Consider the following 26954-nt stretch of genomic DNA (forward strand, 5'->3'; position numbering starts at 1 on the left):
TCAAACTTGTTAGATAAATATTTACTTAATATACGCCTTTGCAGTGGCATTATTTTTTTTCAAGGTCATTTCAGACAGACCTGTCATAGATTCTACTTCAGTAAGACTGAATTTATTCCCTAGGGAGATGTTGGCGCATTTCTGTGGGGAGGAAGCATTATACTTCTCAGTAGGAAGCTGGATCAGGTCGTGTGGAATTAAAGACTAGAGTGGAAGATGGAGGAGGTGGGGGACTTTGTACTCCGAGTAGCTGAAAGGGAAACAAGCAGACTTTCAAAAAACTTCTACTATTTAATCTGAAGAATACTTCAGCATGAAGCTTTGTAGATGCATCTTCTGTTCAACTTTAAAATTAATATTAAAGACCAGTTAATGAATTATCTTCGCTTTCATTTCAGCTTCCTCATAACTTTTTGCACACATTTCAGCTCTAATCAAAGAGAGAAGAACCTTTGAATACAGTTTTCTTGTCTGAGGAGGGGATTAGCAGAGAGGTTGCTTGCGTGGAAAAAAAATGTCATTGTGTCATAGTGTGGTTTGGTGTGTTTTTGGCCAGCTGTAATACTCTGGCAGTAGACCAGATTATTAGTCCATGAAGTCCAGCTTTTTGCCTTTGGTTATCCATTCCTCATGGTTTTGAAGATAGGCAGAAGTGTCTCATGAGTCTTGGATAAACTGTGAGATTTTTCTGCTCCTCATGAAACTGTTACCATGTGTATATGCTTCTCCCTCTTGTGGCTTGTGACTCTTGCAGGTTATTACCCTTGATATTAATTAATTTTAGATTTGTGGAAATCCTGTTCTTCTCAGTCACCTGGAGAAATTTTGTGTCTGAAGCTAGTCTACAATGTCTCTTTCTTTCAGGCAGATGTAAAGAGTTTGTTATCTGGAGGTTTTACTATACCTGTATTTGGCCATGTATTTATTATTTTTAATGAAGTACATGTGGCATGCTTGATTTGGCCTGTATTTGGCCATGTATTTATTAATTTAAATGAAGTACATGTGGCATGCTCAATTTGATTTATTATTTTTTTGGGGGTGGGTTTTGAGAACAACTATCTTTGTTCAGGCAGAGCGACAGGCTGTGAATACAACTGTTCAGGGATCTGCTGCAGACATTGTCAAAACAGCCACTGTGAACATTCAGAGACGCCTGGAAGCTTTCTCCTCTGTGGTCAAGTCCCACGGACATCTGGAGAGCTCCTTCCAGAGAGGTAAGAGTGGTATGCTCACCTCTTCCTTGCACACTAGAGCAAAACTTTCAGTGTTACTAATTTAAAAAAAATAATAAAATTGCCTGCAAAAAAAGGTTAGGGCCTTTGGGATAGGGGTGGGAGAAATTTTATTTCCTGACAGCAGTTAAGTCTGTTTAATGGGCAGAAAAGTCATAAGGAAGGAGGGAGAATGTCTGCTCAACACACAAAGTAAAGCAAATGCTGTGATCAGATCAGAAACCCTAATTGCCTCAAAGCAAAGGTTGGCAGTGGGAGTTGTGACCATATGTGGTATGGTCTGTGATGCCACCACAGAATTGTTCAAAAGTAGGAAGGGGAAACTGAGCAGATACTCTAGCTTCAGAGGCAGTGAAAAGATAGAGTGGAACAACTTCTAGTTCCAAAAATACATTTTTTTGTTAGAATTAAGTCTGGAATTTGTTGACTGGAATTTGATGTTCAGAGACTCCACAAGAGTATTATATGAAGCACTTAGCAACATAGCTTTCTTCTGGCTGCAGATAGCAAAGCTGTGATGGGGTACTCATTCCCAGAGGAGTGCTATGAAGACTATTTTTAGCATTATGTAGACAGTATTTTGCTCATCAGTCATATATTTTTAGAAAGACAACTGAAGGGATGGAGTGCTATATTTCTTTGCTGGTTCTTCTGCTTCAACCTGAAACATGAAGCTGTCTTAATATGAAGAGTCTGATTTGTAGGACTGAGAAGGAAAACTAAATAATTAATTGCTGAACCTCTAAAAATATGTCAGGGAGTCTTATTTTAGAGAGACGAGATTCAGAGGTCTGCTATGAGCAGAAGGCATGTGCTTGGAGGAACTTTCCACCCCTTCCAGGAGCAGCAGCTTCTGACCTTTGGCCAACATAATTGTAGGAAGGCAAGTAGATGCATTTGTGACAGTTTTTCCTCTTCTGATACTAGCTGTTTCAAGAACTGGAAGGAATTCTCTTTCAGCAAGTTATAACTGCCTATGCCATCAGAGAAGCAGCCTGCCTCATGTGGCTTCTTCAACATTGCTGCTTCAGTGTGAGGCTTGTGTGAGGAACTGGTGATGCTGTGAAACCCTTCCTGTAGTTGTGAACTGGAGTCCTCCTGTTAGCTAACCTGAGAAATAAATAACTTTTGAGTCTGTGTGAGGTGTTGTTTGTTTGTTTGTTTTAAAAAAAAGCTTTTACCATGGAACTGTTTGTTCTGTTTTATTTTTGTCTGGCAAGGCCTACCAGGATCCTGTTTTTGTCAGCTGCTTACTTGTTTAGTCAAAAACTGCTCTTTTTTTCTTTCCTTTTTTTAATCGGGAGTAGTAGCTACAGTTTCAGATAACTACATTTGGGAGGAGGCTTACTGCCTTTTTAGACTAGCCATTAAAATGATTTTGGAAGAAAAGCAGAATCCTAATTCATTGCCAGAGAGAACGTTGTGAACCAACTTCTGATTAAACTTGACATGATTTTGTTTAAAATTTACTTTTAAAACAGATGGTTCAGGAGATGCAAATGTCTCTTATTTCTGTTCTGATTCATATCTTTATAATGTAAGGCTGAAATGTTTATATGTAAAATGCTTTTCATTAACATTTTTCCCTCAGTAGTTGTACAAATATTGATAGAATAGTAATGTTTTGTTGTTCTATCTGTAGGCATGGGCTTTTTAATTTTAAAGTTCTTCATGTTCTTTTTCTCAGCATTAGGAATGTGTGAGGGTTTTTTAATGACAGGAAACATGCCTTTGCATAATGGTATCTAACGAACTGTGCTCTTCACCTGTGTAGGAAGGCTAGCAAGGAAGAGAAACAGAGGGCTGTTACATCCCATCTGTGGAGGTTTCTTCATCCTCCAACTCCATGATGAGCTCCTCTATGAAGTTGCAGAGGATGATGTCATCCAGGTACAGCCGTGCAGTTGCTTTTTCAGCTATCTACTGCGTATCATAGTAACGTTAATAGTAATCTACTATTACGATGTTTCAAACAAGCCTTCATTCTAGGGGCTCAGCTTTTCTTCCCTGGATCCTCTCTTGCTCTGTGCTAAAAGGTCTGTGAAAACAATGTTAAATTGGATGAAAAATGATGTTTGTATTCTTGATCCCTTTATTTTCAGACTCAAGCCATCCCCATGGCTGAACTTCATTTTTCCAACGTGTGCTTTGCTGCTTATAACAGCAGTTTGTACAACTTCTCTGCAAGACTTGATGAGTGAAGTAGCTTAGTATTGTTGACAGGTGTAGGGGGAAGTTTTCCCTCATTCGCAGGTATTTTTGCCTCCTTGTTTACACTCATGTCTTCTGGTGCCTAACTCAGAGCATGTATTGTTACAGCTGTGGTTTGTACTCTGGGTTAAGGAAAGGAGGATTCTGTGCTTTGGTACTTGTTTGGTTGTTCCCTACTGTCCTGGTTTCAGCTGAGATAGAGTTAATTTTCTTTATAGTGGCTGGTATGGGGCTATGTTTTGGATTTGTGCTGAAAACAGTGTTGATAATACAGAGGTGTTTTAGTTGTTGCTGCACTAGTCAAGGACTTTTCAGCTTCCCATGCTCTGCCAGGTGCAGAAGAAGCTGGGAGGGGACACAGCCAGGACAGCTGACCCAAACTGACCAAAGGGATATTCCATACCATATGATGTCATGCTCAGTATATAAAGCTGGGGAAGCAGAAGGAAGGGGGGGACATTTGGAGTGATGGCGTTTATCTTCCCAAGTAACCATTACGCGTGATGGAGCCCTGCTTTCCTGGAGGTGGCTGAACACCTGCCTGCCCATGGGAAGTGGTGAAGGAATTCCTTGCTTTGCTTTGCTTGCGTGCGCGGCTTTTGCTTTACTTATTAAACTGTCTTTATCTCAACCCTTGAGTTTTCTTACTTTTGCTCTTCCAATTCTCTCCCCCATCCCACCAGGGGGGAGTGAGCGAGCGGCTGCATGGTGCTTAGTTCCCGGCTGAGGCTAAACCACGACACCTACCTACCTGTCTTTCTGGTAGGAGTGTTATGGTGCTGGTTAGCAGCATGGTAGATATAAGAAATGTGCTGTGTGGACTTAAGGTACCTGTCGTGCATATGTGTCTCTGTGTGTGCTCTTCCACCGTGTAGGTGCTCCTGTGCCTGGGCTTAGTGGTGTCTGTGTGACAGCTTTCGGTAGCAAGCGTTTTAGCCGTATGTTGGCAGCTCAGTGTTTTCCCAAGTCCTGAGCACAAACGCAGGAAGGCTCCCAGGGCATGCTTCCATAGCTTGGGGATGTCTTTCTCCCACTTCTGTTCTGCACATACACATCTTTAATGACAAAAGGCCATTTCCTGATGGCGAGCAGTAACTCCTAGTCTGAGAGAGCTTTCAGCGGTACTGACTGGCCTGAGCATATTTTTTTTATTATTATTATTTCATAAAGAACAAAAGGTTTAATATTTTTATCTTGAATCTCAGCTCAAGCTTCTGTTCATTTTGCCAGCTCTGTTCAGACATCTGCTGCTTCAATCCAGGCAGACTGTTTTAGGGATGAAAAGGCTCCTAATTTTCTTTCTGTAGAAAATTGAAATTCCCTGAGTACAGGCTTTTACGTCTTTGGATACTGACTCCAAGTTACCACGGTGTCCCCAGAAGAACTGGGGCCAAGTGAGTGGATTTGCTTATTTTTTATTGTATTATATTTTTTCATTAACAACCTCAACTTCAAGGGCAATTATTACCAGCTTTTGTAACTTCCTTCAGATATATTTCTGTCCATAGATTTTCTGGGCAGTCACTTAAAACAGCATATGTACACAATACGTGTTTCCTAGACTCAGACTTGCCTTGTATGTGCCAGATTTGCTTGTTTTCCAAGGATTTCTGTCTAGCTGAGACGACAGGGTACTTCTTACCCCTTTGATAAATTGTTTTTAGGGCCAGAAAAGATCTTTTATTGTGACAATATTGCCTGCTGTCCTTTCAGATGCACCATTAGAATTATCCTATAGTGGAAAGATCTAGGTTGGAAAGATCTTCAAGATCTCTTGAAGTCTCTCCCTCTTAAGCCCCCACTCAAAGTAGGGCCTGAATTAATTAGTCCTTTTGAGCTACAGTATACCTTTTAGAAAAAAGAAGTGAGCATGTCTTAGTTTGTGTATTGGTGAGGTTTTTTTCATCTTGCTGCCACTAAAGCTTTATTATACTGTAAATCATGTACTTCTTGGCTGCAACAGCAATTTTTATTCAGACAAGTTAGTTTGATCACATGCTTGATGCTGGCTCTACCTTATTTTCAGCTGCTAAAGGGCACAAAAGAAAACTAAAAATATCTTTCCATATATCTAGGAATTTGTGTTCCAGTTAGAGTATCCTTACAAATGGTTTGTAAACACTAGTGATCATTCTGTTTTCATTTGCAGTCTCTCAGTGAGCTAGCTTGCCTCTTTTAAAAGACCACATTGGGGTAACACCTGTTTTTTCTTGTGCTAAAGGTGTGAAATGCCTGGGGCATCAGGGCTTTCCTAGTCTGTGCAGAATGTCAAAGTGAAGGTAGGGAGCTTTCAGAGCTTACCACAATAGCAGGACTGTGATAATATTGCCAAAGATGGTAGAAGGAGGCTTGACCTTCTATCTGTTGAGCTGACCCTGGCAACAAGGAGTCAGGTAGGAACATAAAGGTATGGACTAGATTAGGAATCAAAGGCTAGAAGCTTTTCAACTGCTTGCTTGTTCCCAGCATCGTTGCATTTATGTTTGTAAGATGGCCAGTATTCCTCCAGGTGTGTTTTAGCTGACCATCGAGAACCCTGGAAACGGTGCTGTTTGCTTAATGTACAGGAAATTCAGAGCCCAAAGCCCCCCAGGTCAGGGTGCTGGTGCATGTCCCATCTGAACCTATCAGATGCCCCAGGAACCTCATGCAGGTTTTCGTGTCTCCCCTGCAGCTGCCGTCCCTTGTTCTAGGTGCAGCAGCCCTAATCTGCTGTTCCTCGCTGGTGGTGTGTGCTGGCCCTGTGAGCAATCTCGGAGAATCCTCCCTCTGTATGGTTCATGTTTCTTTTGAAATACTGGGCCCCAAACTTGATCAAGGCTGCAGTGGTTTGAATAGAGTGGATAATTGATCTGTGCATCACACAAGCAACGTTTTCTTTTTCTATGTTCTGGAATTGCATTTGCTTTCTTTCTCACAACGGTGTGCCTTGCTTAATCCCTGTTCAGTTTTTAATCTCTGGTAACCCCATTTTTTTCCTGCCCAGGCAGTCATTTTTCATCCTATTTTGAACAGTAGATTATTTCTATCCTAGTTCTCTATCCTGCTTCTTTCTACTCTGTACTTGTCTGTGCTGAATTACATCCTATTTCAAAGCATTTTTCTAGGTTATCAAGATCATTTTGAAATGTGGTATTTCAAAATGGGGCGTAGGGTTTTGGAAGACAAGCCTCCCCCTAGTTCTTAATGCTGTTGTAAACTCACATGCTCTGATCTCCTCAAATCCCCTCCTCCATTCCCCAGTGAAGACTGTGGAGGAATTTCTACTGTGGGTACTTGTGAGGGAATTATGAAAACGCACAGAAGGGTCAGGAAGCTTGAATAATTCCTATGCTGACACAGTGGCCTCTAGCCGAGATGAGGGATCACAGTAATTTCAAAGCCTCTTTTCATTCTGCTGTGGAACTGTTCGTGGGATGGGTGTGGATTGAAAGATTCATTCAAATAAGCAATCAGGACAGGCTGGACTCTGCATGGATCTTGGGGTAGGGAAGAGAGTCTTTTTATCCAGGGCAGGTATTTACAGTCAGGGAAAAGAAAAATCTAGTCTCTTACAATCCAAAAAGTCACGGGCAAAATATCTTCTGGTCCCCTAACTGTGTACTTAAATGAGTGTTTTCTTAGAAATACCTTTGGAGAGCAGCAAATGTTGGAGTTGCCTCAACAAAATAGTGAGGGGGAACCTGGGCGGTATTTCTAGCACCTGCGTTGAACATGATCTGCTTTCCCAGAGGATCGTAGTTTGTGTTTCACAGAGTGCCTGTCATGCCAACACGACCAAGAGGAACACAGTTCTTTGCCTTTGGTGTATTTGGTTTGTGTCTTGCTTTCAGTACCTTGAAGTTTTCAGAACAGACTCCACAAAACAATTAGACTTATGCAGCTGGGTGAAAGAGGACACTCTGCAGGACTCTCAAGTGTTTAAAGGAAATGTAATCTTGCCTCTTTTCTAAGTAGTCTTAAATGGTGTGGAAACAGTCACAACTCCGTGCTGCATAAAATGTTACTGGCTTTATGCAGTTTCTCCATTCATAAACCCTAATCAGGGTTAAAATGTTTGGTTGCATTCCTGTTGGTGGTAAATCAGTGCAAATAAATGCAGGAGAGGACTCCAGGTGTCTGGCCACCCCAGCTATTGACAGAAGAACAGAGCATTGAACTTATGTGTACATCTCATGCTTTGCGTTTTCTTGTAGGTTGCTCAGATTGTCAAGCACGAGATGGAAAACGCCATCAAACTCTCTGTAAAACTGAATGTTAAAGTGAAAGTTGGACCTAGCTGGGGAGACCTGCAGGACCTGGAGCTCTGACGTGAAATGCAGCTTTCTCGCATGTGATGAGGTGGAAGGCACCATGGACTGGGGATGGTAAGGGCCAGCGTACCCGTGGGCAGCGACAGACCCGCGTGCGGTGCGATCCTCCTGTATTGTGTTTTTACAGACATCGTTGCAAACTGCCTTCTGAAACGTGTGGTGGAAGCTGGTATGAATTCACCAAGCCAAACCCTTCAAAGGTCAGACAGCAGAGTGAAGCATGTTTACAGAACTGTGAAATTATTAATTGCTAAAAGCACAGTATTTAAATGAATTCTGTTAAAATATGCTTGATCTTGTAATTTAAAGCAAAATCCCAAAGCCTAATGAATTTATTACATATGAAATGAGCTGGATTATTGTATTAAAACAAGGCACAAAGATAATTTGGCAGTTCTTGTGTGTAATGTGTATAGGACAAAAAAAAAGTCATTGTGTTTGCACTTAATGTTGAATTTGAGAGTCCTCTGGTTAGGATCATTTTGTACTGAATTCTGCTGATGATATTCAGGTGCTGAAATGGCTTTACAGCTGGCTGGACTTCTCACTGAGCAGCTGTGCAGCGTTCACAGTGAGTGGAACCGGTGCTTGGTTGGCCTTTGACTTTTAGGAAAGCATTTTGGTGACTGACTGTCACAATTCATCCTACTGCTACCTTGCAAACTGGCCTTGAGAAGCCTTTGGACTCTCTTACAGTTAACACAAAATCACCAGCAAAACCATTCCCTTTTTTAAAGAGTGAAACTCAATTTATTGGTTAGAAACTTAATGGCAATTAATATTTTTGTTAAGAAAAAAAAAAATATCTCAGTCTCGCCGGCTGAAGTGACAGCCTTGCTGGTGTTTGAGGTCTGGTGCATTAGAGAGGTGTCACTGAATGGTGGTGGGTGACCTCTGGTTCGTCATTCAGAGACCCGCCTCCTAGAAAAGCCTTATACCCTGCCTGTTGGTAGCCTCGCTAAAAACTGCTCAGATTTCCCCCGTGCTTTGCCGCAGTGTCTTTGACTCCATCCCTGTGATAGGGCAGAAAGTTTTTCTGGGAGTTTGGGCTTGTCAGGCTGAGCTGGTCCTGTGACTGACTCAGGTCAGCTGCCAGGATCAGATGCTTCAGAAGAGGGGGCAAGTAAGGAGCTCATAGGGAATTAATCTGCCACTGTTTGGCATTACTCTCCTCACTAATACCTTCTGGTCTGGCTAAACCTCACATCACATGGTTTTGTTTCCCTTCCAGATGGTTGCAACGGTTATACAAGTTCAGCTCTTTTTGTTAACTTCATACAATGCCTGACCTTGAATTCTGTGATTTATATTGTGTGGCCCTTATATGTTACAAGAAAGGGAGGACAGGTGCCTCCCATCATAATCTTTATGCCTCTAATTATTTTATCATGTCTTTTCTTCTGTGGTTCCTCCCTAATGTAAACATCTCCCTCTTTCCATTCTTGCCTCCTGTGAGAAATTTCCAAGCCCCTAATTATTCTTTCATTTCTGAACTTCTGCTGGATGCTTTTTAAGAAGCGTACTTTTGAAGTTGCCTTCATAGCCTGATCTGAGAGGACGCATAGTTGGCTTTCAACAGCCTGATAGCGTGCTTGAGTTTGTTAACTTCAAATGCGGCGCTTTTGGCGTGGCCATTATCCTGACATCAGAAGTACCTGGCACCGAGTTTTCAAGAACCTGGTGAGTTTTAAAAGATGGTAATGCGACCTGTGCACAACAGGCCGCATCCTGGACTCTGATCCACCACCTGCCTGTTGTGCAGCAAAACGGGCATGTGGTGGTATCGAGCCCAAGCCCCAGGCAAGGATGCCTTGACTGCCCTTCTCAGCACTGACTTAGCCTTCTTTCCTGTTTTGGATTTCACTTTACATTGAGACTTTTTGTTTCCTTCCTGCTTGCTCCGCGCTGTGGTTTTCTACCACATCTGTCACCTGATGGCTGAGCTCTTTATCCACATCATTCAGCTGATAGACAGTTGTTTCTTTTCTTAGCTTATTAAAGCTTGTTATTAACAGATCTGAGCCTCGGCACCCTGGTGTCTGACCATTTGTGTGCTCTGCCTGTGAAGATGCTGGGTTGGACTCATTATCAATTCACATGGCTTAATGATTTCCTGTCCCTGGGTGTCATGCAGTGACACACCTGTGCTGAGGTATTTCAGGCCTCACCGGAGCTGCTGTAATTTAAGTTGCTTGTTCTTTGGCACATTACAGTATTTTCCTCCCACATACTCTCTTTAGAATTTCAGAAGGATGGATCTCATGCGTATTTCCCGACAAGCTCTCTAGACAGGGATGATGCTAATCAATAAGGTGATTGACACAGAACTAAACTTATTTGGCTAAACAAACTCAATGAGTTCATTTTAATTAAGCAGTAATTTGGAGCAAATGAGAAGATAAAAGGTGGCCACTGCTCTGTGAGCGAGGCGGCTGCAGCATTTGAGTCATGATACTCGAACTGGCTCTGAGCTGTTGCTTGATTGCTGCTATTTACATTCCTTAATTCTGGTTAGACTTTAAGCATTAGTGAGACTAAGCAGGGGAAGCAGAAGAGGACTTAGGTCAGGTAAGCAGAGGCATTGCTTAGAACTGTGCAGAAGAGGGTACCTGCTGTTTTCTGAAGTTGGTAGAAGGAGGTTGGTTGGCTGCTCGCATTGCTTACTTATTTTTGCCTGTGGGCCCCTCTCCTCCCACCTCTGATGGGCTGAGGCCTGTGTTTAGTTGGAAACTGGGCTTTTTTCTAGTTCAGGACCCAATAACCAGAGTGCAGGTTACACCCTGTCTTCTTGTAGACGGGATGGGGATGCATCTGGTTGTGTTCGCTCTCTGTTCCTCAGCTTGTTTGTGTGTCTCTCTCTCTTTGCAGTCCACTCCTGCCTTCTGTTAGTTGGCGCTGCACAGCACGTGCAGTAATGCGCGTGGTCCGGCAGCCCAAGAAGATGTCAGATGAACGCTGCGGAAGGGGTAGGAGTTATGTTTGTTACAGCAGCCTCGTCACTCAGTGTACATGGAACTGCTACTGCAGCCTGGTCCTGCCTTGTGCTCTGCGCTGCCCTTGCCTGGCTGCTGCACTAGCAGGTGGGTGTCTGTCTGCCAGAAGAAATTGGATTGGGACCCAGTCCTGACAAATAGCTGCAGTCACCAGGAACGCCTTGTCTTCACCTCATTTGAACCTGCATGGCCCAGCTCCATGCAGGGAAAGCCTGTCCCCTTCAGCTGCCGAGCAGTCTTGTTCCGTTTGGTTCATATCCGCTTTCTTGTCAAAATGACTCAAATTTCAATTCAGCCTACTACTGGTATGGGGCAGAACTTCCCCGGACTCAGTAGCAGGAACTCCTGCCACCGATGTTTGATACAGCTACTTGGTCCTTTTCCTTGCGTGCAGACCACAAGCTTGTTTTGCCTTGGTCTTTCTGCTGCAGCTTCTCTTCTGTCCCTGCCTACTGAAAGTGCTGTGTGCACTTTCTTGTAGTTGGGCAGTGGTGGGGGAGAGGGAGGTGACAAAAGATGACACACACCTAATCTGGTCTGGTTTGGTCCTTTTGCCTTTCTCCCATGATATTTGCATTTCATCAAGAGGAGAGTTGGAGGAAAAACGCTACGGTTTTTCCTGCTGTTTTTTCCTATAAATCTGTAGCTGAAAAGAAGGAGCTGGAAGCTCAGTAGCTTTGGCTGAAGTTTTTGAGCCTCTCCTGGCAGGGCAATTCAATCATGTATCATGTTGTTGGTAAGTGCCCTTAAATGAGCTTGCTTCTGCCTGTCTGAGATTTCATGTTTTCAGATGACTGCTTTTAACCTGAAGTGGAAGTGACGTGAAGGGTGCCCTCAGTCAGCTGAGAAGTCCAGGTAACAAGGCTACTATTGCTGGGGATTGGTTTTATGATTATGAGCGCCATGTGAGCTCCCTGCAGTAAAGCATAGGAACATTAGCTGGGGTCCAGGTTTTGTCCCTGTGTGAGCTGCTGGAGGAAGGGAGGTGGCCAGCCCCACCCCAGAAACAACCGTGTCTGTATTTTCCGTATTCCTGAGTGAGTGAGCAGTGTAAACTCCATCCAAAGGCTTTATATAAACCATGCACCTTTGAAATACTATAAAGAATCTAGGAGTAGAGGTTGGAAAAAAAAAGAGAGAGATCTACACCAACTAATATCAATTCTTTCCTTTATTTTCTTTCCCTCTTATTTTTTTGGTTGTTACTGGGGACTTGAAACAGCCTCAGTTTTCCTTTTGCGACGCTGACTTAGGATACCTGTGGAAACAGGACGTGGTTAGTGCAGGAGTGTGTGGTTCACCCCAGATTAGCCTTTGTTCTGAGATACAGGTAATGATTCGTTAACAAACCCCACACATATTCTGTCCACATTTCTGAATATTGGTTGCTATTTAAAAAAGTACAATGTTTGATTTGTTGATTTAATCACAAAACAAAACACATGAATGGAAACACTCATTTACGTGACTATTGCTTATACATCTAAGATGATGAGTTGACTACAAATGGCCACACGTAGTTCCTTAATGAGAGAGAGTGTGTTCTTACTAAGACCATACCAAGGCAAAAAAACATTCAAGACTGAAATATACCGTGCTTGAATTCACCTTTAGGTTATTGAAAATGATGTATGGGGGGGCTGGGGTATTTGAGGGGTGTAATTAAATGAAATCTGGCTTTTTGTCTCTGTTACAATACACACAGTTAATAAATGGAGAAGTCCTGAGGTTGAACACAGCTCTTATGTAAGCTGCAATGTTTTCTTAACTTCTTAAATTGTATACTGAAAAAAATATTTTTGTATGCATCTCTTCATTACAATGCACGCATTGTGGTGTGAAAGGGCTTCGGTAAAAGGAATATGTAAACAGTTTTAGAGAATTTCTATATGTGATAATTTTATACAATATGTGTAGTAAATAAGAGTATTTCTGCTAAATGTTTGTGTAAGAAGCTATACTCTGGTAATACAGGGAATGTCTAATTAATGCAAATAGTTGAACTGTAGAACTGTAAAAATAATTTAGAAAGCAGGTAATTATACAAAACAAAACCTGATTCTCAAATTTTCCTTTATCTTGTCTTTTAATTCAAGATTTGATGCTTAATTTAAAACTCTAGGAATGGATTATTTTTTTTTTAATAAAATAGCTTGTACTTCATTGAAGACTTGCCAAATCTGAAAACATATGAATAAACTAATGTATTTTCTCTGCATACTCTCTGTCTATCTACAGCTCTAGGCGTAAGATTAAACACATCTGGTCAAACCCAGAGGGGTGTGTGTGCTGTTGGAAGTTCGGTGTGTCTGGTTTTGGATGTGTTGTGATAGAGAGCTCCTGTAAAGAAGAATGTGAGGGAACAGGGTATCCAAATGAACAAAAAGCATTTTAAATTGAACAAGTATTTCCAGCCAATCTGGTCTGTTGTAACTGAGGATTGCGATGTTGAAGATACCTCTAAGTTTAGGATTTTGCTTTGAGGTGGTGCTGTCTTAGTGAAAAAGGTGAAAGCACATGATTTCAACATCCAGTGATAGCTAGTGTCCTCAGTTTTCTTACAGCAAGTCAGGTCAGATGCTGTACTCATTGCTCGGAATGCTGCTTCTTTATTCCTTTCACTAACAGCCTTTAGTAGTGTTCAGGTCAGGCCTTTCAAAAATCCCACACTCCCCCTCATTTCACAATAAATCAACCAGGCAAGAGTTTTTCCTCCCTCATTGAAGTTTTTAAGTGAAGTTTTTTTTCCACACAGATGGTAAATCTTGATAGAAAGCATTTAACAGTGTGCACTAACAAACTTATACAACATATACATTACATATATATATTTTTTTATATAGAATGTTCTATATACAAACATATACAACTTTTTAGATCTCTACAGACTACAAGAAAATTGATAATTATAGTCACAAGTGGTGAACTTAACAGAAATAGTAATTTGTAAGTGTCTGGAAATATGTAAAATATGTAAGAGTGGAAAGCAAGATAAAGCTGTGACCTGATGGGGAGTACTAGAGAGAATAGAGTTGCTTAGAAGTTTACGTATTAAAAATTGTAAGTTTGAGGGATGCTAGATTCTCATTTCTCTGTTTCCATGAAAATGGAAATCTACTGGCAGGTTTTTTTCCCCCGGTGTTAAGCTAGAGACTGTTGGCAGCCAAAGTCAGTCAGGCATTGTGTAAAAGACTTGTTGAAGACACTTTTACCTCTGGGCGTGCTATAGTGATTAGCAATTAAAAGTTGCTCTTAAATTTTTACATTTGATTCTCAAATGAGTGAGTGGGCCACTCTAGCTCCAGCCTGAAGACGCTTCCACTGAAATCAAGGTAATGAGGATCTTTGCAATATTAGCCACCCATGTGAGGTACAGCAGAAAACTTGCGTGGAACTGGTAGCTTCCTTGTCATTGAGTTGAACCAACTGCTGCCTGAGCACCAGGTGCTACCACTCACCTGGGCTGTGTTCTTAAAGGCTGACTGCGTTACACCAGTTCATAGTGGAAACTGGCCCCATAGCCTGTGGTGCTAGTCCAAGTGCCACACTGGAACTGGTGATGGCCTTTCCATCCGCACCAGCTCAGTGCAGAAGCAAGCATAGAGCTGGGTACAGAACAAACGCTGGTGGGGCGGCCTTGGCTTGGTATTAAGATTGCTTAGCTTCTCTGTAAAAGCAGAGAAGGCAGGAAGAATAAGGGCTAGAAAGCTGGTTGGAGGGTTTGAGTGATCTGCTGCCCCAAAGGATTTTGTTGCCCAGAGACTAGTGGTTTTGGAGTACAGACCAGAGCACAGGCAGAGTGAATATTGATTTAAACAGAAGATAGAATTGGTATAATGTTGTTCTCATTTATTTCTCTTTCTAGATGCTCGGTTACAGTGATGCTTCCTCACACACGCAAGTGGCCAGTTCTGTGACCTGGCTGCTGGAAGGAATTCCCCAACCCAGTTCATATTGGCATCAGAGTGGTGAGCTTGCTGTTTCCTCAAACACACGCAGGCAGACAGACAGACATCCGCTCAGGTCATGGACAATTCCTTAACTCAGCAGAAAACTAGGCATTGCTTAGGCTTTGACCTTTTTCCCAGTAACTTTCTACAGTTCTCACAATTATAGTGCAGTTTCTCCTGTGACAGAGGGGAACTTACGTGTCATTCCCAGTTGAGCTTGACCTGTCAGGGCATCATTTTGATTTTGCCCACAGAGAAATGTAAAAATCCTGTAAAACACAAAATTCCTGTTGTGCTACAATGTGAATTTAAAACTTAACACCTCAAATCTATTCCAACACTTTAACTTGCACAGCTGGGATGACAGTGAAGCCAGACTTCCAGACTGTACAATTTCCTGGGCTCCATTTTATTGTAAGAAAATGAAGGACATGGGAAAGGCATCTTTGAGAGAGATGAACACTGGGATGATATAAACGCCAGTGAAGTTAAGATGTAGTTGGGAGGGGGATGCTGCCTGTCTGCATCAGTGTCTGTCAGAACTCCTTGAAGGGACAGAGGATGTCACTCTTCTCATATAGAAAACTTCTAAATGCTGCTTTTCCACCTTTTCCTCGCTTTCCTTTTCTAATTTGAAAAAAATGTCCTTGTGAAAACAAGCCTTCAGTGCCTTGTTTCCAAGCCAGTCTTGGAAAAATTTCTAACTTAACAGTTGACCTGTGCGGCAGTGAGGCTCTTGTAGGCTACCGTGACTGCAGCACACTCGTGGACTAGGAATAGGTTCTACCTACTGTTTTCTTCTGTAGCTGCAGGTTGGAGAGTTTTCTGCAGAGTTTACTGTAGGAAACCAAACAAACCACTTTGAAGAAGAAGCAAATTACTTGTAGCAGTGTGAGGAGAAAATCAATTGCCACACACCTGGGGTGTCATTTTATATATGTGCCAATTCAGCACCATATGTTGACAAATGCTTTTCATGCTCCTCCCCTGGCCCATCGTTTAGTCTTAGTGCTGTGATCTCTCTCCCCCAGCTTTAGGGGGGCTACTGTGCAGTTTCCTTAGCATAATTTCAACTGACCACTTCAGAGAAATTGCTGCTCTGCAAGCTGCTAAGCAGCTTCTGTGAGCAGAACTTGACAGGACTCTCCAACTTGTAGCCCTGTGGTTCCCATGTTGCCTTTCCTAACTTGAAGAAGCAATTTCCTAAGCTGGTTTCCTATTCCTGCTACTGAGAAATAAGGCAACCAAGTGATACAGACACCACAGGGATGAAAAATGCCACAGCCCCCTTCAAGGACAACCGAGATGAGCACATTTTAAAAAGTACAGATAAGGATGACATGTCATGTGCTCTGAATTGCAAATAAACCATCTATGCTGATGTTTTAATGACATTTCAGATAGTGCCTGTCTAGCTACTTGAAAAATTTGTAAATTTTGGGCATAGGATTTTGAAGTTATTTATTCTTCTGGTAGGAGTTAAACAGCACTGATTTCAAGCAGGGTTTTTTGAGGGAAATAAATAGCAGATAAGAAAATGCAGCTCAACTTTTTTTATGTTGAGAATGGTAGGAAACATGCTTGAAATGTACTGGCTTTTTGTAATGTTACTTTTAAAAAATAAAGATTTTTGCCATTTAAGTTTGGGTTTTTTTGCTCAGAATAGAAATAAATCCCATTTTTTTCAGTCACAACATGCTTTCTTTTTCTCTTTTTTTTTTTTAAGATGTCAATTACTCATGCAAAGTTTTATAAGTGCATTAACATTTGAGTTTGTACAGAATATTTTTAACCAGATGCACTCCCCACAGTTCATACCTACAGCTTCTGAAAAACTACATGCCACAGTGATGGTTGAATTCCTTTTGGAAAAAAATTGGCTACCACATGAGCCAGCTGTTGGAGTAAGACCTACATGATTCTAGCTTCCATCTCATGGTCTGTAAAATTTCTCCTTGACTCCCACTGTGATGAATCCAATAATAGTAACAGGAAAACATCTTCTAGGAGAAAAAAATGTCTCTGGCCAGTGACTGGTAGATTTGGGAATGAATGTTGCTTCCCTGAACAGTGTTCTTAATAAAGCCACAAGCAGCTTCTTTGAAAGTCTAAAACTGGTACCACTTTTTGTCCTTGTATTTCAGCATCACCTACAGAAATGGGAAACAAACAAACAGATATAAAACACTGCTCTGCGTATGAGGTATCACACATGACCTAGGCCCATTAACTGTCACAAACTTCATAAGTAAAAAAGGAAGAGCAATGCAGTACTTTACAAACAGTGTCATCAGGTCTTGAGGCCACTGAGACCTTGTATTTAATTTCATAATTGTTATATTTAAAAAAAAATTTAAAAAAAGGTTACCCGCTATTGCTGTTCATTAAAAGATTTTTCCTGAGGAGCTTTAACTACTTTTCTTCTGTAAAAAGTACAGAGGTATGGGAATAACCAGGAACTTGCTTTTTACTCCTATAGAAAGAAGCTTATCTGTGGAGCATAGGAGCATAGCATATATAACCTTTTTGTATTTCAGGGCACGTTCTTTCTGCATATTTTTGCCTCACACTTACAAAAGCCAATAAAAATGTAAAGGTCTTGTCCAGAGATGTGATACATATTAAATGAAAAACATGCATTTTGGGAAGTGTTCTTTAACGTTGCTTTATGTTCAAGGAAAATAACTTTGATTCCCAGCCTTAACAGCGTGGGATGGAAGAGCTTTCCATTTCCAGCTCTAAGCACAGAAGCTGTCTATTCCAGGCAAGCCTTATTCTATATAACTGTACCACAGCATTGTACTAGAAATGTTCTCTTCTTCCCAATAAGATCTGTAAAGGTTCCTATATACACATCCACCTACCTGTTTTCTGCCCTAATGCATAGATGTGCTGCACTAAGTGGCTTAAAAAAAAAATCATAATGAATTAGTGAGAAAGGTGAGAGATGAGAATTGCCATGTTCTAAATTCAGAGGCTAACAATAGATGCTCATTTATGAAAACGTAAAAGGAAGGAAGGTGCAACAGAAGTTTATTTTTGGCATTCTCATTGTTTGGGAGCAGGGAAAATGGTGTGTCAGTTAACTTGAGTACACCTAAAACAACACTACTGGGTGAATGGGGAGAACCGTACTTGGACTTTCCCAAAGGGAAGCAAAGGCTCAGTTGCAGGGTTGGCGGTTCCTAGTTCTGGGTGTGTGATGCCAGGGCCCCTACCTCGTGTGCATGTTTGGAAAATGCCTCTGCGCTGGCCATCATGCTTGCAGTCCTTTCATCCAGCTCTCCCAGTTTCTGTCCTCTCTCATCAAGGGCAATGCGTGCACGAGTCAAGTCCCCAATGACTCCTCCTGCGGCTCCTCTCACGCCTTCAATTCCACCTGATCCAGGGATGTGCTGGGCAAGACTGCGAGAGGCTTTTCCTGCTGTGGCCTCGCCAACTGCAAAGGAGAAATGGACAAACAGACAGGAATGAGTTCCTGGCTGTGGTTCTGTCAGTGCTTCTCATCCCTGAGCTGCAGCCTTGCAGTGGCAATGCCATTTAATGTGCTGATGGCACGTGTGGAAGACTTTGCTCTGTGCACCGGCACAGCTACAGCGCAGTTGTGGCCCGCCTCCCGCCCATTGCTCAAAAGAAGCTGTCAAGGTGATGGATTCATGGGAAGGCAATGGAGGACCCTCCCCTTTCTTCACGATGTCATCGTTATTTTTTCATTTATGATCTAAATCTTGTGTACCACTCCATTCTTAGATGACAAGGGCAGGGGATCCCAAGAATTAATTTATGCAAAAAAACACCCCCAATATACTTACAAAGCTCCTCTCTGTCAAAAGCTTGTCCACTTCCTCCAAAAAGTCCTTTGAGAAAGCCTCTATTTTGGGCTTCTGGTGTTTCCACAGGAGTAAACAAATCCCCAAGCATGTCCTAACAAAGTCAGACAAAAGTCCATGTGAAAAATTAGTGAAGTGAAAGCAGTTCTAGGTGTTTTCTTTATTTGCATTAATGAGCCACAGGCATTGGATCTAATCAACTAGTTTTAAAAGAGTCTGTTGTGTGAACAGTATTGATTACTTAACATTTGTGTTTCATGACAGGCAAATACTTGGGCTAACTAGATTCACTCATGCTTTCAAAGGGACTTGGTTTGTCACTGCCCAGTCTTATGTTAATTACCACAGAGAAAAAAATTTGTAAGCCATTACCGAGTGAAAATACCAGTGATAAGATCGCATTTTGCTTAGAAACAGCAGAGGCAACACTAATTGAATAAACAATTTGTTGTGAATTATGTGTTTTACTTTAGTGATTATGCAGGCAAGCAGGGCAGTCACTCTGGTTTTTTCTTTATCGTGTACCGAGTTCAGTGCTTCCTAGCAGTTCAGAGAGTTTGGTGGTTTGTTGTTTGTTTGTTTTTGGTGTTTTGTTTTTTTCTTTTTAAACAAAATCCCATCACCTTCCATACAACCTCCCCGCCCAACCCCCATTACTGAGCATGTTGGCAGTGCCATCAGTAATGCTAAATAAGCATGTCTGCTGAAGGCACTGACTGGGTGCATGACTGAAGTAATGGTGCCAGATCTTGGAGCAGTAAACCCAAACAAATCCCAGGCTCAGATTTATTTGCAGCAGTACTAGGAAAAGTGGGCTCTCCAGAATAAAACTATAAAGAAAGCTTGCAGTCCCATTAGTGTTTGAAACCAGTGAGGCTGTGTGCACTGAGAACAGTTGCTGCCCTGTTGCTCAGCTCCGTGTTTGCTTATCCAAGCCTCAACAGGCAGATACAGCTGTTGTGCTGCACAAAGCACTCGGCTCTGGGGAGGCTGAGTGCTAGGACAGCGCTGTGACTCACGCTTAGTGCTCCTCTGCACAGTCACCTGCTCTGGGGAGAAAAATTACTGCAGCCCTTCCAGCCTAAGTGGAGGCTCTCACGCAGCCTGGCTTTGTTTTCCTAGGTAGCAGGTGATACGGGGTCATCTGCTTTTTGTACACATACAATGACTGTGCAAGCCTTTTACTGTCCTCTTCACATAAAAGCCAAGATATAAGCAGCCACAGTCCGGCAGTACAAAGAAGTAAGGGCTGTGTTTCCCTTTGGTTGGTTGTCATATGATGCCATGAAGGTTAATTAAAAAAAAAGCTAGCTTGTAACAGCCTCTCACTATGGGTCCATATTCTAAGATACATTGATCAAACCTTTTGATCATTTTAAAACTGGTTCCCTGCAAAATAATATCTTCTCTGATGCGCAAGAGCTTGTGTGCAATGCTTACTCCTCACAGTGCTTTTTTCAGACTTGAGACAGACAGTGCTGTGATGTGAGCCGAGCAGCTCAGCACATGTTATTCCCTAGGGCATAATGAGTGCTGGCAGGACAATTTCTTTTTTATTTCTGTCCTAGTTCACTGCTAATTATATAACCTAGAACTTATTCCCCCTCTTTTTTTCCCTTTTATTACTCATGTTTCTCCCTGTAACCTCTCACAATTCCTCCTCTTCAGTAAATGACATTTTAATTTGCATTTTCATTGTAAAAAAAAAACAAAACACAACCCAAATCTAACATCGTAAAGACCTTTTGCTCATAATTACACCATTTCTATAGCTACTGTATTTTAATGTACAATAGGAGATGCTTTCCTCATGTGGAAGAAGGGGAGTACCAATTATTGGAGTAAAAACAATGGTAAATAATTTAAAAATATATTAAAACAGAGCATATTTTTTGATACTAACCACACTGGTTTGTCTCATGTTCCCACCTATCTACTGAAAGCTGCAGGTATTAAGATATTTTTAGAGTTAAAATAAAAAATTATAAAAATATGGGAAGGAATTCATATTTTCACTGAGGCGGTTGCCGTGTGGTTGGACACATGCTGGTACCAACTGCTGTAGCTGCTATCCATTTGTAGCTTCCCCTTCTTTCCCTTCAGTCATTTTTAACTGTTGGTCTTTCGTACGGGAGGACTTTGAGAGAAGCAGGCTGTGAAGAGTCCCATTTGGGCACAAATCTGCCTCTGTACGGAGCCAGCAGAGATGGCAATTATGTGCAGGCAGGCTGTAGGCTCGGGCCAGCCATTAGGGCACAGGAGCAAGGTAACAGTGTCATGAAAAAGTCCAAACAGCAACAGAGCTACTGACCTCTCTCTGCTGCTCTGGCATCATTCAGCCAGGGCAAGTGGAGAGGAACACGTCTGTCCTGTGCCTGCAGCACAGCCTTCACTTCAAATACTAAAATCTAGCAGTAAAGGTGGAAATTTACATCTGACAAGTCAGGCCACCAGCCCTCCCACACAAGCACAAAGGCACCAAAGTAAGGGTTTGAGCCCTACCTGCAGATTGTCACACATCTCCTGGCTGTACGTCAGGCGCTGGATCTCTGTGGGAGAGCTGAGATACAAAGCTTGCCCTTCGTTAGTGAAACAAAAGGTCCGCGCTATCCTCATGTCTGTTACAGGCAAATAGTTGACATCCAGCAGTGGGCGAAGGCTGGGCAAGCTGAAGAGAAGCAGATACCTAGGTTAGTCACCAGTTGCCACACACGGTACACCTACTCTGTGGCTGCATTTTAAACCAACATGTAAGTTTATGCTTTTAATAACTGGAACAGTTAAAGTGCAGCTCTAAGCTGAAAAATTCTGCCATTAACACGCTGCCTTCCCCGCCACACTTTGTTTCCCTGCATGGAGAAGTTTCAGCTGCCTTGCCGCAATGACCCTTAGGCTTCTGCTGCTGTCTGGATTTGGGATGTGCATGTGACACAGTATGGCTTGTGCCACGTGGCTGAGCAGTTTGCAGGGTAAGGCCTGCCCCCAGTTATCGCACAGGCAGCTGTGGGAAATGGCATGGCAGGGCCCTCCTTGCACGCTATGGACAAAGGCTCCACCATTGCCTTTGCTGTCCTCCAGCTTCTCCTGGTTCACTGTTGTGGACAGCACTTTCCAAAATCTAAATGGCCTGGCTGGGGAAAGGGGGTGCGGCAAGGCGAGGGCACGACTACAGGGCTGCTGCACAGTCAACTCAATGGTGGAGATGACAAGGAAGGGAAACCAGGTGCTCTGAGCAAAAAATCTTCCAAAACAGCAAATGGGACTTGCTACTTCACACTGGATAAACGCTACCCTTTCTATGCCTGACTTTTTCTATACTCCTCTATACCTGACTTACCGTAACTGAGCAAAATTATCAGGGTTTTCTTTTATGATAGTTAAAAGTCAAGAGCCATCAATTGTCATGGATGGGGGATTACTGTGAAATAAAGGTGTTTGCTTTGCTGTGCAGATGCTTTAACTCCCCATGTGGAGACAGGCCAAGGAACAGGTACAGCAGCAGGCAAGGCAGGGCATTAAATGCACCCACCAGGGAGTTATTGCAGAGCATCAGACACTCTGGAGCAAACACGAGTGGAACGTGACGGCACTGTGCCACCTCTTTGCTTAGTTTTGCCACAAGATTAGTTAGATAAGTACCTCAGTGTCATGATGTGCCCATTGGCACAAAAGCACGCCAGACAGATGCTGTTACAGAGGGTGACCACATCTGCTCGCAATAAAAAGGACGTTTCGGTGATGTTGTGGACATAAAGACACGTTTGGGAAGGCAATGAGAAGACTTTGGCTTGTTTTTCTGAACAAATGACTGCAAATTGATGATCACCCATATCCTGGGAGGAAGAAGGGGAATGCATGACAAGTTTCCTTTTTCTTGTTTTTTCACCATCATCAGCACTGTGTGGGTCCCTCCATACTTCATACGGTGGATGTGTCAATGTCCCCATGCAGTCCAAGCACGCAAAGGTCAGCACGGCTCCTTTCAGTGTCAGAACTGTGCCTGTAAAATATAATTTCCTCTCACTGGCACTGGCACCACAATTAAACTGGTTGTCAGTAGTGTGAACGCGTGCAGCGTAGCTGACATTCAGCTTTTGTAAACAGAGCAAACAGGTTAATCTAGCTAAGGTGACAAGTCTTCCTTGCTCAGTTCTTCCTGACCACACAAGAAAGTGAACAAACAGGCTGCCAGTACTGAAAAGGTCTCAAGCAGCCTATATCAAATAATCTATATAATACATGCTATTGAATACCATAAAGATAGGCTGTTGTTTATCTCTACATTATACTAGTAGGGTATTTATTCCCCAGCAGTAAAATTGCTCTCCTTAGGCTGGTGACCTTCCAGCATTATTCTTCTAAACAAACTGGGGGTGGGAAACCTCTATTCCTGCACACCCTCTGATTTTTGTCATTATTTTACTTTAAACATACTAAGCACATACTGCCTCTCCTCAGACCTGACCTCTCTCAGCCCTCTGTTCTCTCTGCTACACCACCTGTCACTCACTCAGCCAAGGATCTCTCCTGGTACATCAACCTGCCAACATTTTTGTTTCCTTTCCTGAACTCCCTTCTGCTTCTCTGCAGCTTTCCGATAGTAAGACAGCCAAACTGTTTGCAGCATCCCAGATAGGATTGCATCAGAGTTGTACACAGGACTGTAATTTCACAATATGAAGAACTCTGCTAATTTCCCTTTCCTCACAGGCAACGTATAACTTTGCCCACAACACAGGGTAATCTTCAGAAATAACACAACCAAAGTGACTCAGTTCACGAAGCTGCGGGTCTCTCACAAGCATCTTTATTTACCGGTGTGCATCCTTTATTTACCTCTACGTAGTGAGGGACCATTGCTTGATACACGTATTGAGAAATTTCTGCCCAAAAGGTTATACAAAATCATGCAGTTATTCCCCGTTGTACCAAGACAGATAATAAACAGGAAAAGAGCTGCACTCTTACCACTTGGCGACACCATGACTGGCTCTGACTGCCGTAAATCATCACTAGCAGGCAGATTAAGGGAGAGGATTAAGACCATACCGAGGCCTGTTCCAACCCAGAGACAGGGGGAGACAGCAGAGTCATTCTTTCGGGCAAAGGTCTCCATGAAGTACAAAGCCGTAATTGCCTCCTTTGAGTCCCTGTCGATACTGGACACGCTGGAGCTTCGGGAACGGCTGAAGGAGTTTTCCCTATTTTCTGCATAAATAAATACAAGCAAACAGGCATAAGTTGGCAATCCCAGAACAGGCATAAGCCTGCAGCAAATACAAACTCCCCGTAGAGTACAGGAAATACAGAGTTTTTGTAACCTAAGCAAACATTCTGATACTAGCATGATACCAGCTTGCTGCCAGTGTATAAATGTGACAAACGCTGTCAGACCTCATCAGTTAGATCTGCATTAGAAATAGCTGCTTATTATGGAGATTAGCATAGACTAATTAGAATTTACAACAGCCTTAGCTCAAAGGACTTGTTCTAAATAGCATGAAATAATTTTAGACCCATATGTTGCCAATGCATTTAAAATTAATCCATCTATCTCATTGCCGCAGGACATGAAGGGAGACGCCATTACCAACTTCAGAGCCTGTGTCCTTTGCTCTGCTCTTGTTTCCATCGCTAGGACGTTCCAGCACTGTGTTCACAACCATCGTTTATTGTCAAGCTATTAATAAGTGCTCTCTGGGGAAAAGACACCCATTGCTAAGCTGATCCCAGCATCCAAAATGTCTCAGGGTACAAATCAACTCTGGCTTCCCAGGGAGTGAAGTGAGAAACCTGCTCTGCGCCCTTGGCAACAACTGCATAGCGAGCCGGCACTGTTCATCTTTCCGCCTAAACTTTAGCAGGTGGCAGCGAGAGCCAGCTGCAGACAGAGCTGTAGTGTCCTCACTGCAAATGCACAGGTATGGAGACACTCCCTGAGCTTTTCAGAAAGAAATAACAACAAACAGGGTCTGACTGCTGTAGGGCTAAGGATCTCTGCTTTGCTTTGCCTACTGCCAAAGCACAAAGCTGTGCAAGGGAGCTCCTGGCATTAGCAGGAACTGTCGGTGACAACACATGGGAGGCTATAAAGCACACTGAGGCTAAAAAGTTACCGAAGCGTAAAGGAGCCAGAGGGAAGAAGAGAGTAGGGCTGGATGCTAGCACAGTCTTTGCAAAACAATTTGTGCCAGTGCTGCTGTCTACCAACCTGGAGTCAAAAATAGGGCTAAGATCATTGGAAACCTCACATGCTCTTCTGCAACAATAACAACTAGAGGACCAGGAGGTCCTGGAGATGGAGAAACAGTTGAAGCTATTGGACCTGAGATAAAAGGCTCACTTCTGAACCTATCATTATAAAGTAGATCTGGGTCTGGTATGAAATTATTATTCTTATAGCTCAGAAGAGAGAGTTGTCTCTTCAGAGCCAGTAGAAATATCTAAAAAGAGGAATGCTTTCTGCCATGGTTGAAGAATAAAATTAGAAAAGGACTTTCTCATGTCCTCCATCTTAAAACTGGGCTAAGCCTCATAGTATATATATGGTTCCTCCTCTCCACCAGAAGCAGCAGTTTTGCTGGTGATCTCTTCCTCAGACAGTGTATTGCAGCATTGTATTCCCCTACCCAGATGACTCAGTGTAAACTGCTGAAATTATCCTCTTCACAGCAACTACCTGGGAAAGACTGGAGAGAACCATGGCAAAGCACTACTGGAACCACAGCAAGTGTTACTACGTATGCTACCTTAAAAGCTGGCACACAAGGGATGGGGGCAGATTCTCCTGCTGCTCTTTCACACTTGGCCCAGCTTCTGTTCTTTGAGGGCATCCGTAACTTGTCAAACGGGATTTTCACAGGATAGCCGTTCCTGGCACTTCAGTCCCACTCTCATGGAGGAGAAACTTATATCTGCTTGACTTCCAAGCACTGCCTTTTCCTCACCCCGTTTCACCTTCTTTATGTAGGCACTGTTGTAGCTCTCTAGTTCTGGCTCAGTACTGCTAAATGTATCTGCATAAAACTGGGATTGTTTATTCAGGTGCAAACACAGCTTCTAATACCTTGAGAATTAGTGTCTCCCATAACCCCAAGCACTTTGTACTTCTGCAGTGGACTGGCTGGCCCAGCTCCTTCCTAAGCACAGTGACAGCTGCTGGGTGAAGAAGGGGAAGACAGCAATTTCAAGGCAGAGATCATCGGGGCTCCACGTATATATATTTTTTTTTCCCCAAAGGGAATTTTTAAAAAATGTTATTATGTAATTAATTTTCTCTTTAACAGCTGTATTAATATCACAGTGACATAAAATTCAAATATGGTGGTGCTCAAACTGAGAAAGATGTTGAAAGGACAAATGCAGTTAGTGTAGGCGACATACACAGAACTTAAAATATATGATGTGTCATTTGCATGTGTCATCAAGCTTTCTCCCTCCCCAAATTAACAAGAAATGTTCCTCACTCCTGTGCAGTACAGTTAACTAATACATCTTCGCAGAACTGACACTAAGAGATATAATCTTTGGGACACTTTTGGGAACACACTGTGCCATTTTCTATTAAATGCACTGCTCAAACTGAAATTCTAAAGACCAGCAAGACACTTGTCAAAATTTGATGTCATTAAACATATCTGAACAGCAAACCAAAACCTATGAAAGGCTGCAATGACTATGTGACTTTATTGACTAGCTCTAAAGCAAGGTAGAAAACTCTCCTCTTTCTTGATTTTGGGATAAAATTTAGTTTAGGCCTGTTCCCTGGGACTCCTTTCTCAAAGAGATTATACCCCAAATTCTCTGTTTAGAAACCACTCCATTGTATCCTAGAGAAACACAAAAGCACTTTCTTTAAAAACTTGCCATATCCTTTCCTAGCATGACTGCTATGTTTTAAAATGATGTCCCATCGTCTAAAAGTTGTCCTGTATGAACGCTGCCAATCTATAGTAATCCTTAACCCAACTGCCATATTCTGCACTTTCTCTTGTATCTTCCTTTTCTCACACTGCATGATGGGTGTAGCAAGAATGCCAGCTACCACATCTTTCTGCACGGGTCTGAACGAGGACCACTTCCAGGTACTCCCTGTAACCTAGGTCAAACAAAGTTTATTTGTACTCCCTGCTTCAGTATGGGGACAGGCCGTTCATATGTGAAAGGCAGATACTTTTCTGCTCCTCAGTTCTCTTTCCCTCTTCTCCTCCTCTGCAGAACATCCTGCTATATGACACCTTCTCATAAATGTGCGCCTGCCTCTAAATTGCCTCCTGCTTTGAGGGAGTCCAGTATTCCCTTTTCTCTGAGAAGTACATATCCCACTCCCAGGATCCCTCTGCTCCCACCCAGCTGTGTCTCTGAGGGGACCATGTCCTTTTACCCCCTCTTCCTCTTGCAGACCTGGATTTCTTGGCTCTTC

The 26954-nt window shown here is 42.6% G+C and overlaps 2 protein-coding genes across 9 annotated transcripts in view; one reads left to right on the plus strand and one right to left on the minus strand.

The window, feature by feature from the left end:
* Positions 1-14751, plus strand: part of POLQ (DNA polymerase theta) — a 61503-nt gene extending 46752 nt beyond the window's left edge. For 4 of the 7 annotated variants that reach the window (XR_012045396.1, XR_012045402.1, XR_012045400.1 and 1 more), the window contains exons 28-31: positions 1073-1217; positions 3010-3125; positions 7643-7813; positions 10628-14551. Coding sequence is in view for 1 of the 7 variants with exons in the window: in XM_072881263.1 (XP_072737364.1) it covers positions 1073-1217; positions 3010-3125; positions 7643-7756 (375 nt within the window). In the remaining 6 variants the exon portion in view is untranslated. The other 3 variants (XR_012045397.1, XR_012045399.1, XM_072881263.1) reach the window with 3 other exon arrangements.
* A 1246-nt stretch (positions 14752-15997) lies between these two features.
* The window catches only part of STXBP5L (syntaxin binding protein 5L), a 206951-nt gene continuing 195994 nt past the window's right edge, over positions 15998-26954 (minus strand). For both annotated transcript variants that reach the window (XM_072881300.1, XM_072881291.1), the window contains 6 exons: positions 23501-23740; positions 22172-22532; positions 21035-21200; positions 18515-18626; positions 17921-18141; positions 15998-16852 (listed from right to left, as the gene is read on the minus strand). In XM_072881300.1, the coding sequence (XP_072737401.1) occupies positions 16811-16852; positions 17921-18141; positions 18515-18626; positions 21035-21200; positions 22172-22532; positions 23501-23740 (1142 nt within the window). In that variant the 3' untranslated portion in view covers positions 15998-16810. The remainder of the gene's footprint in view (positions 16853-17920; positions 18142-18514; positions 18627-21034; positions 21201-22171; positions 22533-23500; positions 23741-26954) is intronic.

Source organism: Ciconia boyciana, chromosome 1 (genome assembly GCF_034638445.1).
Source record: "Ciconia boyciana chromosome 1, ASM3463844v1, whole genome shotgun sequence".
Taxonomy (NCBI): Eukaryota; Metazoa; Chordata; class Aves; order Ciconiiformes; family Ciconiidae; genus Ciconia; species Ciconia boyciana.